This window comes from Schistocerca americana, chromosome 6 (assembly GCF_021461395.2).
Source record: "Schistocerca americana isolate TAMUIC-IGC-003095 chromosome 6, iqSchAmer2.1, whole genome shotgun sequence".
Lineage (NCBI taxonomy): Eukaryota > Metazoa > Arthropoda > Insecta > Orthoptera > Acrididae > Schistocerca > Schistocerca americana.
Window position 1 is genome coordinate 366,140,379 of NC_060124.1, and position 20,098 is coordinate 366,160,476.

General features: G+C 38.7%; 1 protein-coding gene across 5 annotated transcripts in view; it reads left to right on the top strand.

The window, feature by feature from the left end:
* The window catches only part of LOC124619536 (probable ATP-dependent RNA helicase spindle-E), a 265,425-nt gene that overhangs the window by 210,827 nt on the left and 34,500 nt on the right, over positions 1-20,098 (top strand). For all 5 annotated transcript variants that reach the window (XM_047146000.1, XM_047145997.1, XM_047146002.1 and 2 more), the window contains exons 22-23: positions 1,368-1,502; positions 6,620-6,758. In XM_047146000.1, the coding sequence (XP_047001956.1) occupies positions 1,368-1,502; positions 6,620-6,758 (274 nt within the window). The remainder of the gene's footprint in view (positions 1-1,367; positions 1,503-6,619; positions 6,759-20,098) is intronic.

Genomic DNA, 20,098 nt, shown 5'->3' on the forward strand with positions numbered 1-20,098 from the left:
AAGTGATATAATGAAAGCGTACCACACCATACAGAAAAATATTAAATGAAAGAAAAAAAACAATACAGGCGAGGCAGTAGAAAATAAAAGGTATATTTCACTCACATACAGAAGTCCTATAACAGACTGGATTGTGGGATGTTTCCCAAGACAGAAAGTTAAAGTAGCATTTCAAACTAGCATCTGCCTTAAAGGCATGCTAATACACAAAGAGAACGTACACAAAGGACACATACAATAGTTCAATAGTATATAAAATGAAATACTTAAATTGTCAGAGCATGTACATTGGTTAAACTGGAAGTTAGTTAGTTAGTTAGTTACTTTTAATACGTTTAAAATATTTTATATAGAACATTTCAATTTAAATTCAAATCCTACAGCACTGGATGAACATTTGTGGACAACTAAACATACAAGGACAAGATAGTATGAAAATTATTCACACACAGTTAAAGATCCTCTGCTAAATTTTTTGAAAGATTTGGAAATTATTGTAAAAAAGGAGAAAAACCCACAAGATCTATTAAATGAACAAAACAAATTTAATCTACATAGATTCTTCCATGTATTCATGACGTACTGTTGATAAGGAACCGAAATATAATACTTGCACAATATACTAACAGAAATATTTTTAAGAATGCTAATTCTGAATGTGTATTTATAAAGACATTTTTAAATATGCATTTTTTTTATTGTATTTTAAAAGATATTTTAATTTTTACAAATGTACTGATATCTTTTTGAAGATAAGCAGATATGTACAAGTATGAGATGTCTGTGCACAAACCAATAAAAGAGACAATTAAAATGCAAATTTCATTTTCTGTCTTTGGATACACTATACCTTAGATATTACACGTACTGTTGTTCAGTCAGTTTAATCTTTGGCATTGTCAATGTCATCATTTACTTCTGTACTGTAGTATAGCCAGTTCGAACTTTAGAGCTGCCAGCCAACTTTAAATATAATCTTTAATGCTATCAGCCAACTTTAGGTGCAAGTCACCATACTGGAAACAGCATATTGTACTTAACATCAGTGAAAGTTTGTCAATGTAAGTTTTCTGTATTATCTCAATTTGCATCTTTAACAGTGTATATTCTGGTGACACTTTTGTTCACTTGAACACAGAAACAGTTAAATAAAAAATACTAAGTCCTTCTTAGTCTAAGCAGTTGCTCCCCATGCAGGGAATGCCTGCTCATGCTAGACAAAATAAAGGATCTGTGAGTGTAGCAACAGGGTTTTCTCTTACTATAACTACAGTTTTGCATCAGTTTACTGCTGTGGCCCACTTATAGAATAGAAAGCGAAGTGACTTGACTTAATAATACATTTCCTGACCATATTTCTTTTACAGGATGCTTGTAGCAGCTACAGTTTCCTTAAACCCAGCTGGTGATCGTATGAACCTAAGGCATACCACATTGATGCCAAATATTCATGGGCTTCCAGCACTCTTGTGCCTTATTTTTGCCCCTGAAATAGAACTCAGGTAATACTGCTGCAGTTACTGTATATTTTGACAAATGAATTTATAATTTTTGTCTTCTTGAATTGAAGTGGTCCTGTAAAAAGACATGGTGTTGATACAGCATTCAAACTAGGAACCAGGGTGCACACCACCTGGATTCCACAGCAGACATGCATCTTCAGTTAGTCATGGGTGGAATAAACATTATCCACTGCACATTCTGTCAAATATACTTTGCAATCACTAAAAAAAGTATTTACACACAGCTTACCGCATGCTGGACCAGTGTAACACCATATAAATTCTCCAAGACTTTAGTTCTATCCAGACGTAACCATTCTTATACTAGTTGATGCAGAGGCAGTAAAAATTAAAAATGTGTGGAATAAGAGAAATGGACTAACACTTAAATTAGACAAATTTTCCTCCTTGCTGTTGACAAAATAAACTCAACCAAAAATCAAACAATGGAAAATCCAGGGTGGAATGTAACAATATTATGAGAAGGAAAGTTGCTACTCACCATATAGTGAGACGCAGATAGGCACAACAAAAAGATTTTCCGACTTAAAGCTTTCGGACAATGGCCTTTGTCAACAACACACACACACACACACACACACACACACACACACACACGCGCGCACGCGCATGCAAACGCAACTCACACAAGCAACTGCAATTTCAGGCAACTGAAACCACACTACAAGCAGCAGCACCAGTGCATGATGGGAGTGGCAACTGGGTGGGGTGAAGGAGGCGGCTGGGGTAGGGAGGGGGAAGGATAGTATGGTGGGGATGGTGGACAGTAAAGTGCTGCAGGTTGGGAGGTGTGCAGAGAGAGGTGGGGGAAGTAGTGGAAAAGGAGAGACCTAGAGAGAAAAAGCTTTCTCTCTATGTGTCTCCTTTTCCGCTACATCCCCACCATACTATCCCTCTCCCTACCCACTCCAGGTGTGTGTGTGTGTGTGTGTGGGTGCGCGCGCGCACGTGTGCGCGTGCTTGCGTTCATGTGCATGTGCGTGCGTGCGCGTGCGTCCGTCTATTGTTGACGAAGGCCATTGGCTGAAAGCTTTAAGTGTGAAAATCTTTTGTTGTGCCTATTTGTTTCTCAGCATCTCCACTATGTGGTGAATGGCAACTTTCCTTCTCATAACATTGTAAACTCCACCAAACCTGCTCCAGGGACTGCTTTGTCCTGTATCTTTAATTTGTGACCCAGAATTTTTTAGAATTCCACGAATGTTTTAGATCGGAGTTAAATTTTTGTAATTTTCACTGGTAAGAACTGACACACTAACAAAAAAATTTACTTTATCTCAGTACTGCAGAATAGCAATGCAACAATAAAACATACATGAGAGAAAAACAGCAATGTAAAACTTAGCTTGCAAAGAAAATGCATCATTTACAACAAAACAACACTTAGTTTCAGTTTTCTGACTTTATTTTTTGCTGGCAATCAAGCATTACCGTATCTACTCGAATCTAAGCCGCACTCGAATCTAAGCCACACCTGAAAAATGAGACTCGAAATGAAGGAAAAAAAAAATTTCCCGAATCTAAGCCGCACCTGAAATTTGAGACTCGAAATTCAATGGGAGAGAAAAGTTTTAGGCCGCACCTCCAAATCGAAACAAAGTTGGTTCATTTTAATATGAGACACAATTTAGGTCGAATGAATGACGATACAGCTACAGTAGTTTGGTTCGAGTCGTAAGCTTTGCAGTTAAGCTTTACCAGGTAGCCATTGCTATGCATCAGGCGCTCCGGCGGTATTTATACGGGTACCCTTCCTTTTTCTCGTGCTTCGTCTGGTTTGAATTGATTGCTTATTTTTCTTTGATCACATAAGCGCTGTTCTCTTTGCTATAGGTGTTTATGTCACTCTAAGCTGAAAATGCATTACTGTACTGTGTCATGCCTTGTTTGTCACATTCTGATAATGAGTGTTTACGGCCTGTCGCCGCTCGCGGCATGGCTTGGTTTTGTGTGCGCTACCGCTGCATTCAATTTAAAAAAAATTAAAAAAAAAGAGGAATCATCTCATTAGCGAAACAATGGCAAGAGACTGCTTGTTACTTACACTGCTGCTTTCTTTGATAATGGTCAACAAGAACCAAATAATAGACTGTGTATGGTACAAGATGTTCTGAACGAGAGTTTAGAGAAAATTTTTCTCCATTTGAAAAACTTTGCAGACGCCTCTTTAGTACATTACATTCTGCACAGAAATTAGAACCATCTTACATTAAAAAATCTAGTCAATTGCCGTGATTCATCTCTGACTGTATGACTATTAGGTACAAGAATAATGACATGATATGTATGTTCTTCCGCGTTTGCTGTTGTCTCACTCTAGTTTCATAGTTTATGAGGCAGACAGGATTTAAATGAGATAGCAGCCAACACAAAAGAATACATGGCAAAATGTTTATATTCATATTATTCTTGTGGTGAAGAGAAAACTGCATGTGATTCACAATTCATGAAAGTTCCTATTAGCAACCATCTCTTCTCACAGGTAGGAAAAAATTCAGAATGTACAGTTGGCCATATTGACAAAAACCCCAAACAGTCTTGCCAGTCGGATTTTCGTAGTACATTGAAATGCTGCTACATTCGAAGATGAACAATACGGAATTTGTATTTACTTCGTTGGATAATGTATGAAAATGCAGTGGTCGAAACTCTGGGCGGAGGAAGAAGCTCGCCTTCCATTTTTTTTTTTTTTTTTTTTTTTTTTTTTTTTTTTTTTTTTTTAATTTATTTACTGACGCAAAGGTTTTGGCGCTAGTATTTATCTTTGTGCCTGCAAAGCAAGCCTGTGTAGCGTTACATATATTCGACGGCAAAAGTTAGTTGTGGTGGCACCTACCAACATTTTTCAGAACTTCCCCTTACTTTGCACTCGATTCTAAGCCACAGGGGGGTTTTTTGGATTACAAAAACCGGAAAAAAAAAGTGCGGCTTACATTCGAGTAAATACAGTGAAGCAATTTTTGTCAGTTTTCTAAAGAAATTTGGCTTTTATTAATCTTTTCCATAGAGGCAGTCAAATGATTTGAAAGGAAGTGTTTCATTCCATACTAATAGCTAGTTTCAACTGTTCACTGAATTTCAAGTGCGCATTTTCATCTTCTGGCACGTATGGCATTATGTCACAATAAAGAACCAAACATGAGGTAATACAGTAATAGTACTCTAAGAAAATTGGCTTCCGGCTGGCCAAAAACCACAATGAAAAGCTTTAGTATAATTTTACATATCTGCCTTCCATGAAACGCAGTGTTTTTCGATCCCAAGAAATATTTCAACACTTGACTGGTACTGCCTCTAGGCCTGACGTTATTTCAGAATTTGTATTGTTTGCATTTTAAATCTACAGAACACCATTCTTCTGTAAATTATGGACTGACAACACACCATATTTTATCATTGTAACTCCCCACAAGGCTTTATATTTACTCCTGGAATATAATATAAACTGCCAGTTATGCAGTTCCTTGGCGTCACAAGTAACCTTGTTAAGCTTTATACGTTTTGATAAAGTTATAAAAAGCTTAATTTTCATAGTTCTGGTGTATACAAACAACAGTTTTTATTTTTTATTTTTGCAAGAAATTTGTAATCCTTCTTACTAGCTTTTTGCACTGCTGTTTTTGTTGAAGTCACCACGTAGCAAAATATTAGGGTACTTTGAACTGTAGAGTCTAGTTTTGAAATGCATATTGTGCCAAGCACTGCTTTCTAATTTTGCATTCCTTATCGGGATAGGATATGATAAAACAATTGCCCTAAGTACATTAACTCCCATGTCACCGCATTGCTTCACATGGTCACATGATGCCACGCTATGCACAAAATTCTAAACAGAAATGCGATGAAAGGTGTACGTGAAGAGCAAATACCAAGCACAGGCTTCCTGCATTATCACAGCTGCGTGTGCACAGTAACACCTGTCTTCTGGCATTCTATGGCAACTGCTCAAGCGAATCTCTTTCCAACAGGTTGCAGGAAAATATTGTGAATGACGGTTTGAGAAGAAATTAGCTTTTACGCAACATGAATTATGTTGTGTGAGAACATGTGATGAATTTCTTAAATCGCAGAACATTTGACACTCGTTAATAACATAACACATTGAGGACCAGCCACTTAGAAAAATTTTGGGCCCAGAAGACCTGACATTTAATGTCGTCATTTAATATTGTACTAGCTCATTTGTGTTTGAATTCTCTTAAAGGGTAACAAACACAAAAAGACCAATCTTACATGTGAAACCTTAGCTTTTCTTGTAGCTATGCTATGTATGTATTAATTTGAATTATGAACATTTCGTATTTGTGTATTCACACTACTTAACAGTCATGTTGCTATTTACTGAATGCATCAGGTGTCCTCTGAATATCTACTGTCTTGACTGGCAAGATAATGTGACATGTGCTGTGTTTGGTGGATCCTACATTTATATTTTCGTAATATGAAAATATGCAGCCTACATGTTGCTGCATATCAAAGATTTTTCCAAAAAGCATAATTTTATTTTGCTGGGTTTTGTTTCCTGAAGTGCTGGAGAGCTCTGTGGCAGTGTATAAAACCTTTACCATTCAACGGATTGATAAGTTTTACAGTTCCAGAAAAGTGTATTTTCACCATAAAAATATGTATTTTTAAGTGGGGAATGCAGAAAAAATCCAGGAATTTTTTTTTCTTTGTCCACGTGTACATTGTGCATATGGTGAAGAAATGATAAGTAGAAAAATACGCCTTACATCATAGCTTTAGTAGTGGTGGTGGTGGTGGTGGTGGTGGTTGTAGTAGTAGTAGTAGTAGTAGTTAGTAGTAGTAACAACAACAACAACAACAACAACAACGTCACCCTTAAAGTGACCTAGAAACAAAAAATTCTGTGTAAATCAAAATATTTAAATTATAAATTCATATTTTCAGATTTGAGGCACTAATAGATACAAATGTGTCACATATTTAAACTTCTGTTTGCCAAACATGTTGTATAGACCAGTTTAGTTCAAGACTATTTGTGTGTGCATGCGTGCGTGTGTGTGCACGCCTGTTTTATTTAAGATCAGTTTCTTGTTCTGCTGTAGTTATTGTTTATGTCTCATTGTTTCCAGGACTAATGAGGCAGTAACACATTACACTGGTGCCTTATGCGGTCTGGGATGCAATCCAGACACAAACAAGCCTATATTCCCAGATCATGACCTGGAGGTCACATTTGACACAGAAATCACCATTAGTGATATTCAAAATGTAAGTGACATTCTGTTTTGGAATAGTTACCTATGATGTTTATTGAATTTTAGACTTTGCTAATGTTTGTAAGAAAATGAACTCTCAGTTTTAATCACATTTTAGCCTTTTCCTTTTATCTTGTTCTGTTTACTTTCATGTTTGGAAATTAAATTATTAACAGTGCTCATAACTTGCCTGGTTGACTTCAACTGATTCTTAAACAAATAGAAATTTTATGCCAGTAAATGGTTCTAGGTACTCAGTTAACTTTTTAGAACAGCAATGCATAGCATGTGGGCTGCATGCGGCCCACAATCAATCAGATGGCGGACCGTGCCTCAGTGTTCTTTCTTGTAATTCTTTTTTTACTCATCTTTCATCCTCTCCTTAAAATGGGAGTATGAGCCCTTGTGGAACTTAGTTCTTTTATGCCATGCAATAAAATATTTTTTTGTGAAACAAATGATGTGAACCACACACACACACACACACACACACACACACACACACACACACAGAGGGTTTTGTGATTTGCAGTATTAGTAAGTCCGTACACCCCTGGTTTAGAACATGCTTGCTTCTCCGCTGATGAGCATAATCTTGTATTAGTTTGTGTATCATCTTATGTTCAGAGTGCATTGAAAGAACTTCACCAAGTATTTATGTATTTGTTAATGTAACTCCAATTAATAATAAAATATAATATGCAGACTAGATATAACTATTGATCAGCAAGATTTCATGAATATTGCCAGGTTTAGTTAACTTAATGCAGTGTCATTTTGGCTGTGTTCTTCCTGACCATCTTTTGTGTGAGCCTAAGACTAATACAGTTGAATACACATTGACAGTTTATATACACAAACTGTGAGAAAGTAGTCACACACATATCAGGGAAGAATATCAGTCTCATTATGAATAACAGAGAATAACATTCGTCATGGGAGATTAGAAAAAGGGAATTTTGATATAGTTTTAGTTAATTACATTCATGGAAAGATCCCAGAACTAGTCACACATATAAATTGTAACAGTGCCCACATAGTGCAAGGGACAGAAAGGTGGATTAGATTAGATTAGTTTTTCGTTCCATAGATCCATGCTGAGGAGATCCTCGTGGATGTGGAACATGTCAACTTTTTTTTTTTAAAGCTGAAATAACAATACTAATAGTATGAATATATACAATACATCATTTGTTTCTATTAAAAAATTCGTCAATGGAGTAGAAGGAGTTGGCCACTAATAAGTCTTTCAGCAGCCACCACAGAAGAGACCAGCAACAGTTCTGTAGTGAGTGTCATGAAGGCACACAACAAGTAAAGTACCTCTCAATGCCCTCTTTCTCCCGCATCCTCGAAAGGACGGTGGAGGGAAAGGTTCATGAAGTTCGGGTCAAAAGCTATCCCGAGCACTATCAGACATTATTCTTTCACGTCTGACTGAGGAGGAGGACATCGTGGAGTTAGATGTCTTGGAGGATCCAGGCAGCCCCTTCACTCCTCCTCGCTCTACAAGTATTTCACCTCCGCAGTGCAAAAATAGGAGTAAATTAAAACCACATCGATGAAATGGCTCCCATCCTACAGTGGAACTTGCAGGGGTTCAGGACCTATGTGGATGAACTCCGTCTCTTATCTCAGGATAGACCACTGTGTGTATCTCCAGAAGACTCATATGGATCAATCGTACATGCCTGAGCTAAGAGGCTATGTACTCCACAAAAAGGATGACCTGAGTGGAGAGAGAGCTGGAGCAGGCGTAGGTATTGTTGTCAGTACCAACTACCACTGCTCGCGTCTCTCACTTACAAAGACCTTACAAGCAGTTGCTGTATCAGTACACATGCGTCATCCGTTGACAGTATGTTCCCTTTACTTGTCCCCATATGATGTGCTCGATGATGAGGCCCTAACTGGCCTTATAACACAGCTCCCTGCCCCTTCATTCCCTGTGGCAATTTTAATACACAAAATGTGCCTTAGGACTCTGCAACTACCTGCTCCAGGCGTAGAGCATGTCATCATGCGCATACTTGCTAAATACGGTACAGAGCATATATTTCTGCACAGCAACTGGGTCGTTTTCTGCCATTATTCTGTCACTTTGCTCTCGAGCTCTTGCTCACACTGCTCAATGGAAAGCGGTTGACAACTTGCACGGAAGTGATCACTTCCCAGTCTGAATTCATCTGACAGACAGAGTGGAAACCAAAAGAAAACCACTGTGATGGGTGCTTTGTAGAGCAGACTTGACAGTTTTTAGCCAGTTGGCCCAGTTGTGCCAATGTCGAGGCTTGGTTGGATCATATTACCAAAATGTCTCTGCAGCATTCGTTCCACAGACCACAGGACAACAGAAGAGGTAAACTGTCCCGTGGTGGATTGACAAATGCCGTTCTGCAATCAGGACTAGGTATATGGCTCTGCGTAGGTTCAAGTGTCGGCCAGACAGAGAGAATCTTGCAGCCTTTTGGTTGGCGAGGTTAAAGTGTCACTGAACTATTCAAGAGAGCGAGAAGAGGTCATGGCTACAGTTCCTGAGCACCATTAATCATGCCACCAAAAGTTCGATTGTATTGGAGACCATCAGGAGAATTTCTGGGAGAGGAGAAAGGTTCCCCATGGCTGCTGTAATGGGGAACGACACACTCCAAACCAATCTGCAGGACACTGCCCAGACTATAGTGGCGTATTTTGCCACAGTTACTGCAACAGCCAGACGGAATCCAGGTTTCAAATGCCATAGAGCGGTTGCTGAGAGTAGTAGTTTCGACTTCAGGTCCACCTCTAATGAAGATAACAACTGCCCATTTCCATGTGTGAGCTGGATTCTGCATCGTCTGTGGCTCAAGACACATCCCCTGGTCACAACAGGATCCATTGCAGTGTGCTGCAGCACCTCGCAAGGGGAAGCAAAGATATCCACCTCACACTTTTTAATGCCATTTATATGCTGGTCACTTTCCCAACTCGTGGCAGGGGGCAGTTTTAATTCCTCTTTTAAAACATGGCAAAGACCATACTTCCCCAAGTAGTTACCATAGTGTTGCCCTCACTAGCTGTGTGGGAAAGACCTTGGAGCAGATGGTCAACTGCCACCTTGTCTGGATCTTAGAATAAAGGAGCCTCCTTAGTTGCTTTCAGTGTGGGTTGAGGAAGTATCGCTCCACCTTTGATAACCTGGCCCTCCTGGAGGCGGCTATACAATAGGCATTCCTGCACCGGCATCACCTTCTAGGTATATTTTTTGACATCGAGAAGGCCTACAATACTACTTGGAGGCATCTTATCCTGGAGCAGCTTCACAAATGGGATTTTCATGGTTGTCTTCGCATTTTTATTCAGTCCTTCCTCTTGCCACAATATTTTAGATACCGAGTCGGTGATGTCCTGTCTGATTGCTTTGAGCAGGGGAGCGGTGTCTCTAAAGGTAGTGTTTTAAGTGTGACTGTCTTTGTCATAGCTATTAATAACATTACGTCCATAGTGAAAAGTCCTGTCCGGTGTTCTTTGTTTGTGGATGACTTCTCTATGTTTTGATCTTCTTCAAGCCTCACAACGTCAACACGTCAGTTGCAACTAATTCTTTGACATTTGAATGAATGGGCACAGAAGAGTGGTTTTGAGTTTTCCACCGAGACATCTGTATGTGTTCTTTTTAACCGTTCTCGTTCCATTTTAAACTTTCCTGAGTTGAGGATGAGGGACACTGTCCTTACTTTTAAAGACACAGTGAGGTTTCTGGGCCTCATATTGGACTCTAAGCTTACATGGTTACCACATCTTAAGGAACTGAAAAAATGCTCACTTAAGGCTTTAAGTATTTTAAAATGTGTTAGCCACAGTACATGGGGAGCAGACAGGACTTCTGCTCCAGTTTTACAGGGCACTTGTGCGATCTTGGCTCAATTAGGGATGCACGGCATATGGGCCTGCGAGACCTCTTATTTAAAGATGTTGGACATGGTGCACCATGAAGGGATTTGGTTGGCCACTGGGGCATTCAAAACAAGCCCCATACTAAGCCTGTGTGCAGAGGCTGGTGAACTGCCACTTCACTTCAGGCAATGGCTGTTCATGGTGGGCCAGGCATATAAAACACTGTCCACACCATACACACCCACCTACCATACCACTGCTCAGCCTCCACTGGTAAGGCTTATTGGTAATTGGCAACAGGCAATGAGGCCCTGTGGGATTCCTGTACAGGATTGCCTTCTAGAGATGGGTGTTGCTGGTCTTCATGTTTCACATCGCGGTGGGGGCAGATTTCCATCTTGGCTTCTTCAGATGCCCAGATTTATTTTAGACTTGACGAATTTTAAGAAAGATCATATGTCTGATTTTACATTTCAATCTCTGTTTTTTAACGTTTTAGATATGCATCACAGTTTCACAGTAGTGAACACTGATGGCTTCAAAAAAAGGAAATTCCTTTGGCTGCTCTGTCATGTTCCAAGATTCACCTTCCTGACAAGTATACCATTTTCTCAGCGGAGTTCCATGTGATCGTGAAGGCACTGGACCAGATGTGTTGTATTCGGGGCAAACAGTTTTTCATTTGCTCCAATTCCCTTAGTGCCTTACAATCGTTATAGGACCTGTACCCAGCTGAGAAGTTGGTCTGGCTGATATATGACCAATTGTACTTGCTCCAGTAGAAGGGTAAGCAGGTGTCATTCTGCTGGGTGCCAGGTCATCTAGGGATATGGGGAAGTGAACAGGCTGATTGGGCAGCCAAGGAGGCCTGCAGAAGAAAGGATGTGGCGCAGTGTCCTGTTCCCTTGCAGGCTGTCATTTCTGCACTACACAGGAAGTGCATGCAGTTGTGGGATGAGGAATGGCTGGCGGTGTAGGCCAATAAACTGTGGTTGGTGAAGTCAACAACCTGGCTGTGGCATTCTTCCTACCAGTTGCTCTGGTGGGATGAAGTGACACTTACACATCTTAGAATTGGGCACTGCCCTCTCACATGTAGCTTTTTAGTAAGGCGAGAGTGTACCCTGTTGTGAGATGCTTGTGGCATGTGCATCTCTATCCGCCATATTTTAAAGGATTGCATGGTATATCATGATGCAAGGGCATAAGCAAATATTGGTGGGGATCTGCTCTCTATTTTAGCTGATGATGAGACGAGTTGGTGTGAGATTTTAAAGTTTTGTGATGTGTCTAGACTCTGGCCTAAACTTTCAGGCTGGAGGTTGTAATGTGTTGCAGAGTGACTGGCTTCTCCTTTTTTTATTCTTGTGGTCAGCCAGCCATATCATCTGCTATATTGTTTTAGCTCATTATACCGCTTTCTTCCTGTGTTGTTAATGTTTTACTACTGACGCAATACTTAATTTTCTGACTTTTGTTACCTGTCTTATACGTGCTGTTTTATCTCCTGCTTTGTGTATTTTCCAGACATTCATCTCAATCTGTTTTTGCACAGGTGCTAAAGACCTTCCTGTTGTGTGCCCATACAAACGTGTCCACATCCAGGTCCACAGAATCGATTATCATAAATAGATTTCTGATTACCTAAGTTGTTAACATCAAACATCATCTCTGAGACTGAAAATTTTGAGCATAAATGGTCAAAGTTCAAGACAGCCATATTTTATGGACTATAAGATGCATTTTTTCCTTCAAAAAATTGCCCCCAAAATTCAGATGTGTCTTATACTCAGAATTGACATAAAAATGTCCAGTGTTTGATTTAAAATTCCCAACAGTTTTAAAAATGGCCATATCTTCAATGCCACGGGAAATTTATCTCTATCTGGCAGCGTATGATTGAACTGGCAGCAGCAGCGCACCAATGCAACGAATATCAGTTATAGGGATACACAAGCTTGGTAACACTGTCTCCTGTCCACCATGCCATCAAAAAGTGAGAACTCTGTCCAGCCTGTCATGCATCATTGCAGTATTTGGTGCCAGTGAACATGAATTGAAAGTGATTTGTGTTATCGGTAGCAGTATAATAATTTTGTTAGTAGCTAATTTTGTAATGGAAAAAATGAAAGTAATTCATGTGATGTGGGCTAAATATTGAAAGTAATAGCATATGCAAAAGAACATGGAAACAGAGCAGCTGAGTGGCAGATCTGTTATAACGTCAAGTTGAACACACACATTTCATGACGACACAACACATGTTAAGTCACAGAGCAAGTTGACAAAGCAAGACATGTGAACACGGTAACATTCAAATGAGCACTGAGTCCAAGTCTAGCGGCCGCTGGCTGGCTGGGCACAGGTGGCGCAGCTGCTGCATGACTGGCAGACAGCGCCGCATGTAGAGGACATGCGTAATTGCGCAGCGGCACTTTGAATGGTTGGCGAGTTACAACAATATCCATCAACAGAAAAAACCATTTGCAGTTGGCGGGCTAGTAAAGAAGAACTGAAAAATGGGGAGGACTAAATTCGCAAATAGAGGACTGAATGTAAAACGGTCAAACAAAAAAGGTGACATATTGAAATGGATTCAAGGATGGCACTGAAATTAATACAAAAATTATTGAAATACACACTTGCAAGCTAGCACTACAGTGGAACTTAACAGACTTTCAGGGTGGGGTTGGTTGGTGCAACAGGTTTATGAAGTGCCATGGACTTAGCATGCGAACAGAAGCCAGTATGTCACAGAAAATGCCTTAAGAATATGAAGAGAAAATATTATCTTTCCTTTGCTTTATTATTCAACACCAAAAGAAAACCAGTATGGAACTAAGCCAAATAGCAAATGCGGACAAAACTCCTCTGACATTTGATGTGCTGGGTAACAGAGCTGTTGCCATGAAAGGTGGTAAAACTGTAACCATAAAAACAAATGGACATGGCAAAATGCACTACACTGTTGTTCTCTCATGTTGTGCTGACAGTGCTAAACTTAATCCAGTGATCATTTTCAATTGCAAAATAATGCAAACATCTTCTGAAATACTGCCAGAAGCTGGTGCTCACATACAAGACAAGGGTTAGATGGACAACGCTGGTATGAACTTATGAATTTAACAGAGTTTGGGAGAGAAGGAAAGGTGCTGTATTGAAGATGAGTTCTCTTCTTGTGTTTGATCAGGAGAGTACTCATTTGTAAAATTTTATGAAAGAGAAATTGAGACAGGAAAAAAACAAAGCTTGCTGCTATTTTGGGAGAACTTACTTCACAATTGCAACCTCCTGATATTTTGATAAATAAACCATTTGAAGTGTATGTAAGAGAGGAATGGAACAAATGCATGATGGATGAAACTCAGCGTGAAGTCACACCAAAGGGAGCTTCAAAACAAGCTACAGTCAAACTTTTTATATCAGTTGATAAAACGGTCATGGTGTGCAGTGAGAGGAGACATTATTGTGAAATTTTTCAAGAAGTGTTGCATAAGCAACACTCTTAATGCCAGTGAAGACCATCTTATATATGAAGAGGACAACAATGACAATGAAGAGGAAGAAGAAAGTTCAGATGATGATTTTCAGGGGTTTTAAAGATCAGGTTGGTTTTATAAACCAAGAATTTTTTTTTATTCTGCCTTTGTTGCAAAAAAAAAAAAAAAAAAAAAAAAAAAAAAAAAAAAAAAAAAAAAAAAAAAAAAAAAAAGAAAGAAAAAAAAAGCTTAAAAATTAAGGTGCATATAATAGTCTGTAGCATTTTATAGTCTGTAACATAAGCTATTGTACAACACTCATTAAATTGGTACATGTTGAGCAAGGTTTTGAGGGAAGTGAGGACCAGCATTGGTTCGACAGCTGTGTCAAAAAAAGCTGCTTCAAAGGAAAGTGAGCTTCATAATAAGAAACAAAATTGAATGAAGCCAAAATTAATGTGAAAAGAGCCATGTGTGATTGTTCAACAATTTCAAACATAAAATTCTATCTACCAATCTGGCAGAAGATCCAAAAAATTGTGGTCTTATGTTAATCAGGAAACAGATCAAAACCATCTGACCTGACTCTCAGTGATCATTATGACACTGAAACAGAGGCTAGCAGAGGTAAGGCAGAAGTACTCAGTTCCTTTTCTGAAATTGTTTCACGGAGGAAGATTGTAATACAATTCCTCCTTTCAGTCTTCACATGGAGGTAAAAATGATAGATATTGAAACAAGTGTCCATAAGATATAAAATCAACTAAAGTTCCTCATCAGTTGGACGGACCTGATGTGATACCTATATGATTATACACAGAGTATTCAAAAGAACTTGCACATAAGAAGTTGGATTGTTGGGCATTATGAAGGGGCAAGGTCCTGCGTAACACGTAATATACGAGCCAGTGGCATCATTCTCTGCCTCTGACTAAAGTATGTTCTTTGGTTGCACGCAGAACACTTAGTGTTGATTTTAATGTTAGTTCAGCTGTGGTGACAGTACTTGGCCACTTAAGTGTTCCAGTGGCATGAAGCAGATATGGCAGGTATTACATTAAGAAAGAACAGTGATAGTTTTCTGAGCATGCAAATTGTCTAAGGAGAGTCAGAATCAGAAACAGTGTCCCAATGTGGTGCCTAACCCAGTGACTCCAATTACTAGTGGAGGCCACATCTGGAGGTTGTGGATTGGGATAGAGATAGAGATCGTGTTGGTACACCGGCAAAGTATTCTCCATCCCCTTCTGTGCAAAATGCATCACGTATGCCACTTCTTTAGTGTACATCTCTATAGCAGCAGTCTACCATAGGTCATCGGAGGAACAAAATGTTGCTAAGGTCAGCCTGTTGTAGAATTTTAGGGCATAATGTAGCTGTGACATAAAGTCACGAAGGAGGTATATGACCATATTGAAAAATATATGTAGTGTGCTAAATTCTGCATAGGTCCTGAAGGAAAAGTCATTTACTGAGTGCAAAATGACTTTATTAATTCAATATTATGCATTTTGGTGTTTGCCATTATGAGATATTGTGGAACTTCAAGTAGCCAGTGGCCATAATAGTTGCAGGTTGTAGTGGTAACAAAAGTGAGCAGTTACCACAACAACACACAACTTTTATGCCCACTGGTTACTTGAAGTTCCAGGATACCTGACGATGCCAAATGTCGAAATGCAGAACTTTTGATTAATAGCGTCACTTTGCATTGATTCAATGAATTTTCCCTCAGTGACCTATTCAGCATTTTGAAGACTACGCATATTGTAGAAAATGGTTTATGTTTTCTGGAGTCCAGAGATCTCATCTGTAGCAGCTCATGTAGATTCCGCTAATGACAATTGGGTTTTCCGCTAGTGGTGATTGTGTGAAACCAGACTTCCTCTGTTAATCTGAGAGATCTAGACCTTTCATTCTGCAGCAGTGTGTGTTTTCCTTTATTCCAGGAGTGCTAGACCACAAGGTATACAGGAGTACATCTGTGAAATTAAGTAGGAGAGAGGTAATAGCAGAAGCAAAATTGGGAGAGCAGATTGTGACTTGTCTGGAGTAGCTCAGCATCTGCACATGAAAGGCAAATGTTCTGTGGTCAGTTCAGCACTCAGTTTTAATCTTTTATCTCTTTTGTTGGTTACTATTTTCTGTTTTTTTTTTCTTCATCCTTTTACAGTTTTTCTGTTGCTTGTCATACCTAGTTTTCATTATCTCATCTCACAATGTCACGTAGGCCTTACAAATACTTTTATTTAGTTCTTAGTGAGTATCGTACTGTGCCCCTGTTATCATTAGCTTAAAATTACCATCTTCTCTTTAATTGTGGTCTTGTTCCAATTGCATTGTATAACTTTCATTTTCAAAGATACTTAATTTTTTTTGGCAAAAAATCAAACACATTCTGTTAAAGAAAATATACTGTGCCTTAGTAAGTATTTTGTGGTTAGTTTCTTGCCCCCATTATTTACATTTGTGTTTGAATTTGTAGATTTGTGATTTGTTGTGATGGAAGGGGTAACAGTTGTATTATTAAGAATGACAACAAAATAAAGTGCTGGATGACAAGTCCAAACGATTCTCTGAAAATACAGTTACTGAATTTTCAACTTCTCCACATCATTTATGAAATGGTATAGTCACTGTATTACAGCTATGTCATCAGTTGCAGAGTTACTATTTGAGTACCAAAACTGTACAGATCATTAGATTAGATTAGATTAGATTAGATTTACTTTCATTCCAATTGATCCGTAGTGAGGAGGTCCTCCTGGATGTGGAACATGTCAGAAAAACAACAATACATGACAAATATTTACAACTAAAACAAATAAACTAATGTACCATTCCACAGGTCCCAAGTGGAATGATCGTCATTTTTAATGAACACTAAGAGTCATTTTACAAATACTAATGCACTGAATTTAAAATAAAAAACGTTTTTTATTTATTTATAAGGTAATAAACATGTAATACAACTACTGTAATACTTATTTACAATGAACACATTACTGCACTGAAATGGTGCAGAAGTTAGATTATACTTACACACACACACACAAATTTTCAGTGAACACATTACTGCACTGAAATTGTGCAGAAGTTATGTTGTACTTATATACAAATCAGTTGGTTTTACTAAGAAATTCATCAATGGAGTAGAAGGAGTTGGCCACCAATAAATCCTTTAGGCTTCTCTTAAACTGAATTTCATTGGTTGTTAAGCTTTTTATGGCTGCTGGCAAGTTATTGAAAATGTGTGTTCCTGAATAATGCACACCTTTTTGTACAAGACTAAGTGACTTTAAATTCTTGTGAAGATTATTCTTATTTCTAGTATTGATTCCATGAATTGAGCTGTTGGTTTGAAAAAGTGATATATTTTTAATGACAAATTTCATTAAGGAATAAATATACTGGGAAGCTGTAGTTAGTATCCCTAGTTCCCTAAACAGGCTTCTGCAGGATGTTCTTGAGTTCACACCATATATAATTCTTACTGCACGTTTTTGTGCCCGGAAAACTTTAGCTTGGCTAAAGCTCATGATCAATTGCAGAATCTTTGTGTTCTTGTAATGTCATTACAGTCAAATTCTTATCTTCACCTACCATACTGCATGTTACAAATTGAAGCAGAGAGGCTCTGATTGGCCCTCTGTCTGTGATGAATTGTGGCTGGTTCGCACCTATATTAGTTGCATCCTCAGAAGCATATGAACAAACTGTGAACTCGATTCCTCCAGAAGTTGCTGGAACCTGGACCTCCACCAACCACTTAAATGTGATTTGCAGAGTATCCGTGTAGATATATATCACTTACTGTCTAGCCATTTCACTACAAGAGGATTGATGCTAAACTACTGTTATGAGTAACTTGTCAAAATATTCAAAATCTGACAAGAAGGAGGTTGTTGCGATTAACATTGTTTTTGTCTCAGATACCAATTACAGCGAAAGTATGATCTGAATATGGTTACTGATCAACTGAAACTGTTATATAATTACTATTGTATTGGATTGTGATCAAGACTATTTAAATTTGTAATAAATAATATAGATTGCTTTGTCTCATTCACCTGACAATGTCAGCTATTACAGATAAGCAGTTCATATTTAATGTGCAGAAACTCTCACCATGCTTTCACTCATGAGGAACCACTTTTGCCACCTGGACAATGTCCTTTGCGTACCATACTGTGCTCCTGACTTGCCTAGGAAACCTGTTAACAGTCCCAGAAAAACCATGCCATTATTAATTTCTACCACCATGAACTTGAGCAACTAAAGTTCAACTACTTCTAGGGCTTTGACAACTTTTTATTATTAGTTGAAACATGAAATAGCCTCCTCAAAATCTTTCCTACCCCTTCCCAAGTATTATTTATCTCTCTTCCACCTTCCAGATGATTCTTGGACACTAATACATTACTCCTGCTCCCATTACACATCATATACCTATGAAATTCTAGCTTATTTTTCAACTCATCATTTGAGTAGAAAGTCCTGGATCCAAAATGCCGTATTGTCTCAAGCTGTAGCATGTTTCAGCTTGAGTACCCATCGAAAGGCAGCTGAGTGCCCATGGGCAGAGATGGAAAGGAGCGGACAAACAGCTGAGGTGTGGCAGTCAAGCAGCTGGACTGTAACACACAAAACCATACTTCTTCACCAGTCAAGCACACATGGCCAAGTGGTTCGCACTTCTGTAGGAGAAGCCTATACGAGCTGTGCTTGTCCGAAGGCGAGCTGGAGAGGGGGGTCTGCCATGGGTCACGCGGTTTGGAGAAGTGTTGGAACACCCTGGGTTAGGTGGTCAACATCATCGTAACCATTGTTAAGGTTTCTTTGTATGTGTGACAATCAATAAAGTATCATTAGAATGCTAAACACCTAACTGGTGAAGGAAAGCTCCCAGTCACAAAGCGTGCCACATAAGGGGCTGAAGTTCCAGTTTCAAAACACTGTAGGAAGATTTCAGGAATTACTGCTACCAATCACAGTTTTTTCTTCAATTTTTATTTATTCATGACAGGTTTTGAATCGCCTGGCAATTCATCATTAGATGATACAATTTAGTTTGAAGTATTGTGGAGGGTCGTGCATCTGTGGCAAATACAGAGATGAAAAAGTGAGCACTGTATGTGGAAAGAATATTACGATTGTAAGATTAATTTGATGGTTTTACTCACTGTTTTTATTCTTGTGGCAGGTACTGCTCTGGAAAACATAATGTGTGCTTACCAGTATCATTAAATATCAAGTGAAACAGGCATTTTTCCACCAATGGCGACTCCCACATACTTTACAAAATATAAACTAACCAAAGTGTGTGGCTGTTGTTGTCTCCAAAGAGTTTTGTGAAGGCAGAGATTTTCTTTGCTAATTTTTCATTTTGTGTGACATTCGTAAGAAAATATATATTTATTACATTACTATCCTTATAAAAATTATCATCATGTTTTTACATTGCAAAATTTTCTTGTGCTGTTTACAAAATCTACAACAAAGTGTTAGGACAATATTTATGGTAGTGAAGTTATGTTTGACATGTTTCTCATTGCTCAATAAACAGGATAGTATACATATGGGGAGGGGAGGGGAGGGGGGGGGGAAGGATGGAGGGATGGGGGGGAGGGGGTGGGAGAGAGAGAGAGAGAGAGAGAGAGAGAGAGAGAGAGAGAGAGATTGTGATTGTGTGTGTGTGTGTGTGTGTGTGTGTGTGTGTGTGTGTGAAAAGAGGTAGAGAGGAAGGTGTTTATGTGTGGTATGAGCAAGGTGGGAAATGGGTATGGGAGTGGACGAGTACAGTATTTATTAGTTTTTCAAATTTAAGGAACCTTTAAAATTTTGGAAGAAACGGTTGTTTGTTAAACCAATTTGTTCATTTAAGATGGTGTGGGGTGTTTTAGTGTTATGTGTGAAAATTTATAATTGTTCCAAGAGGTCCATTTTTATTATTTCTTTGTCTACAATGTGTAGAATGTGGAGGTTGGTTTTTATATCT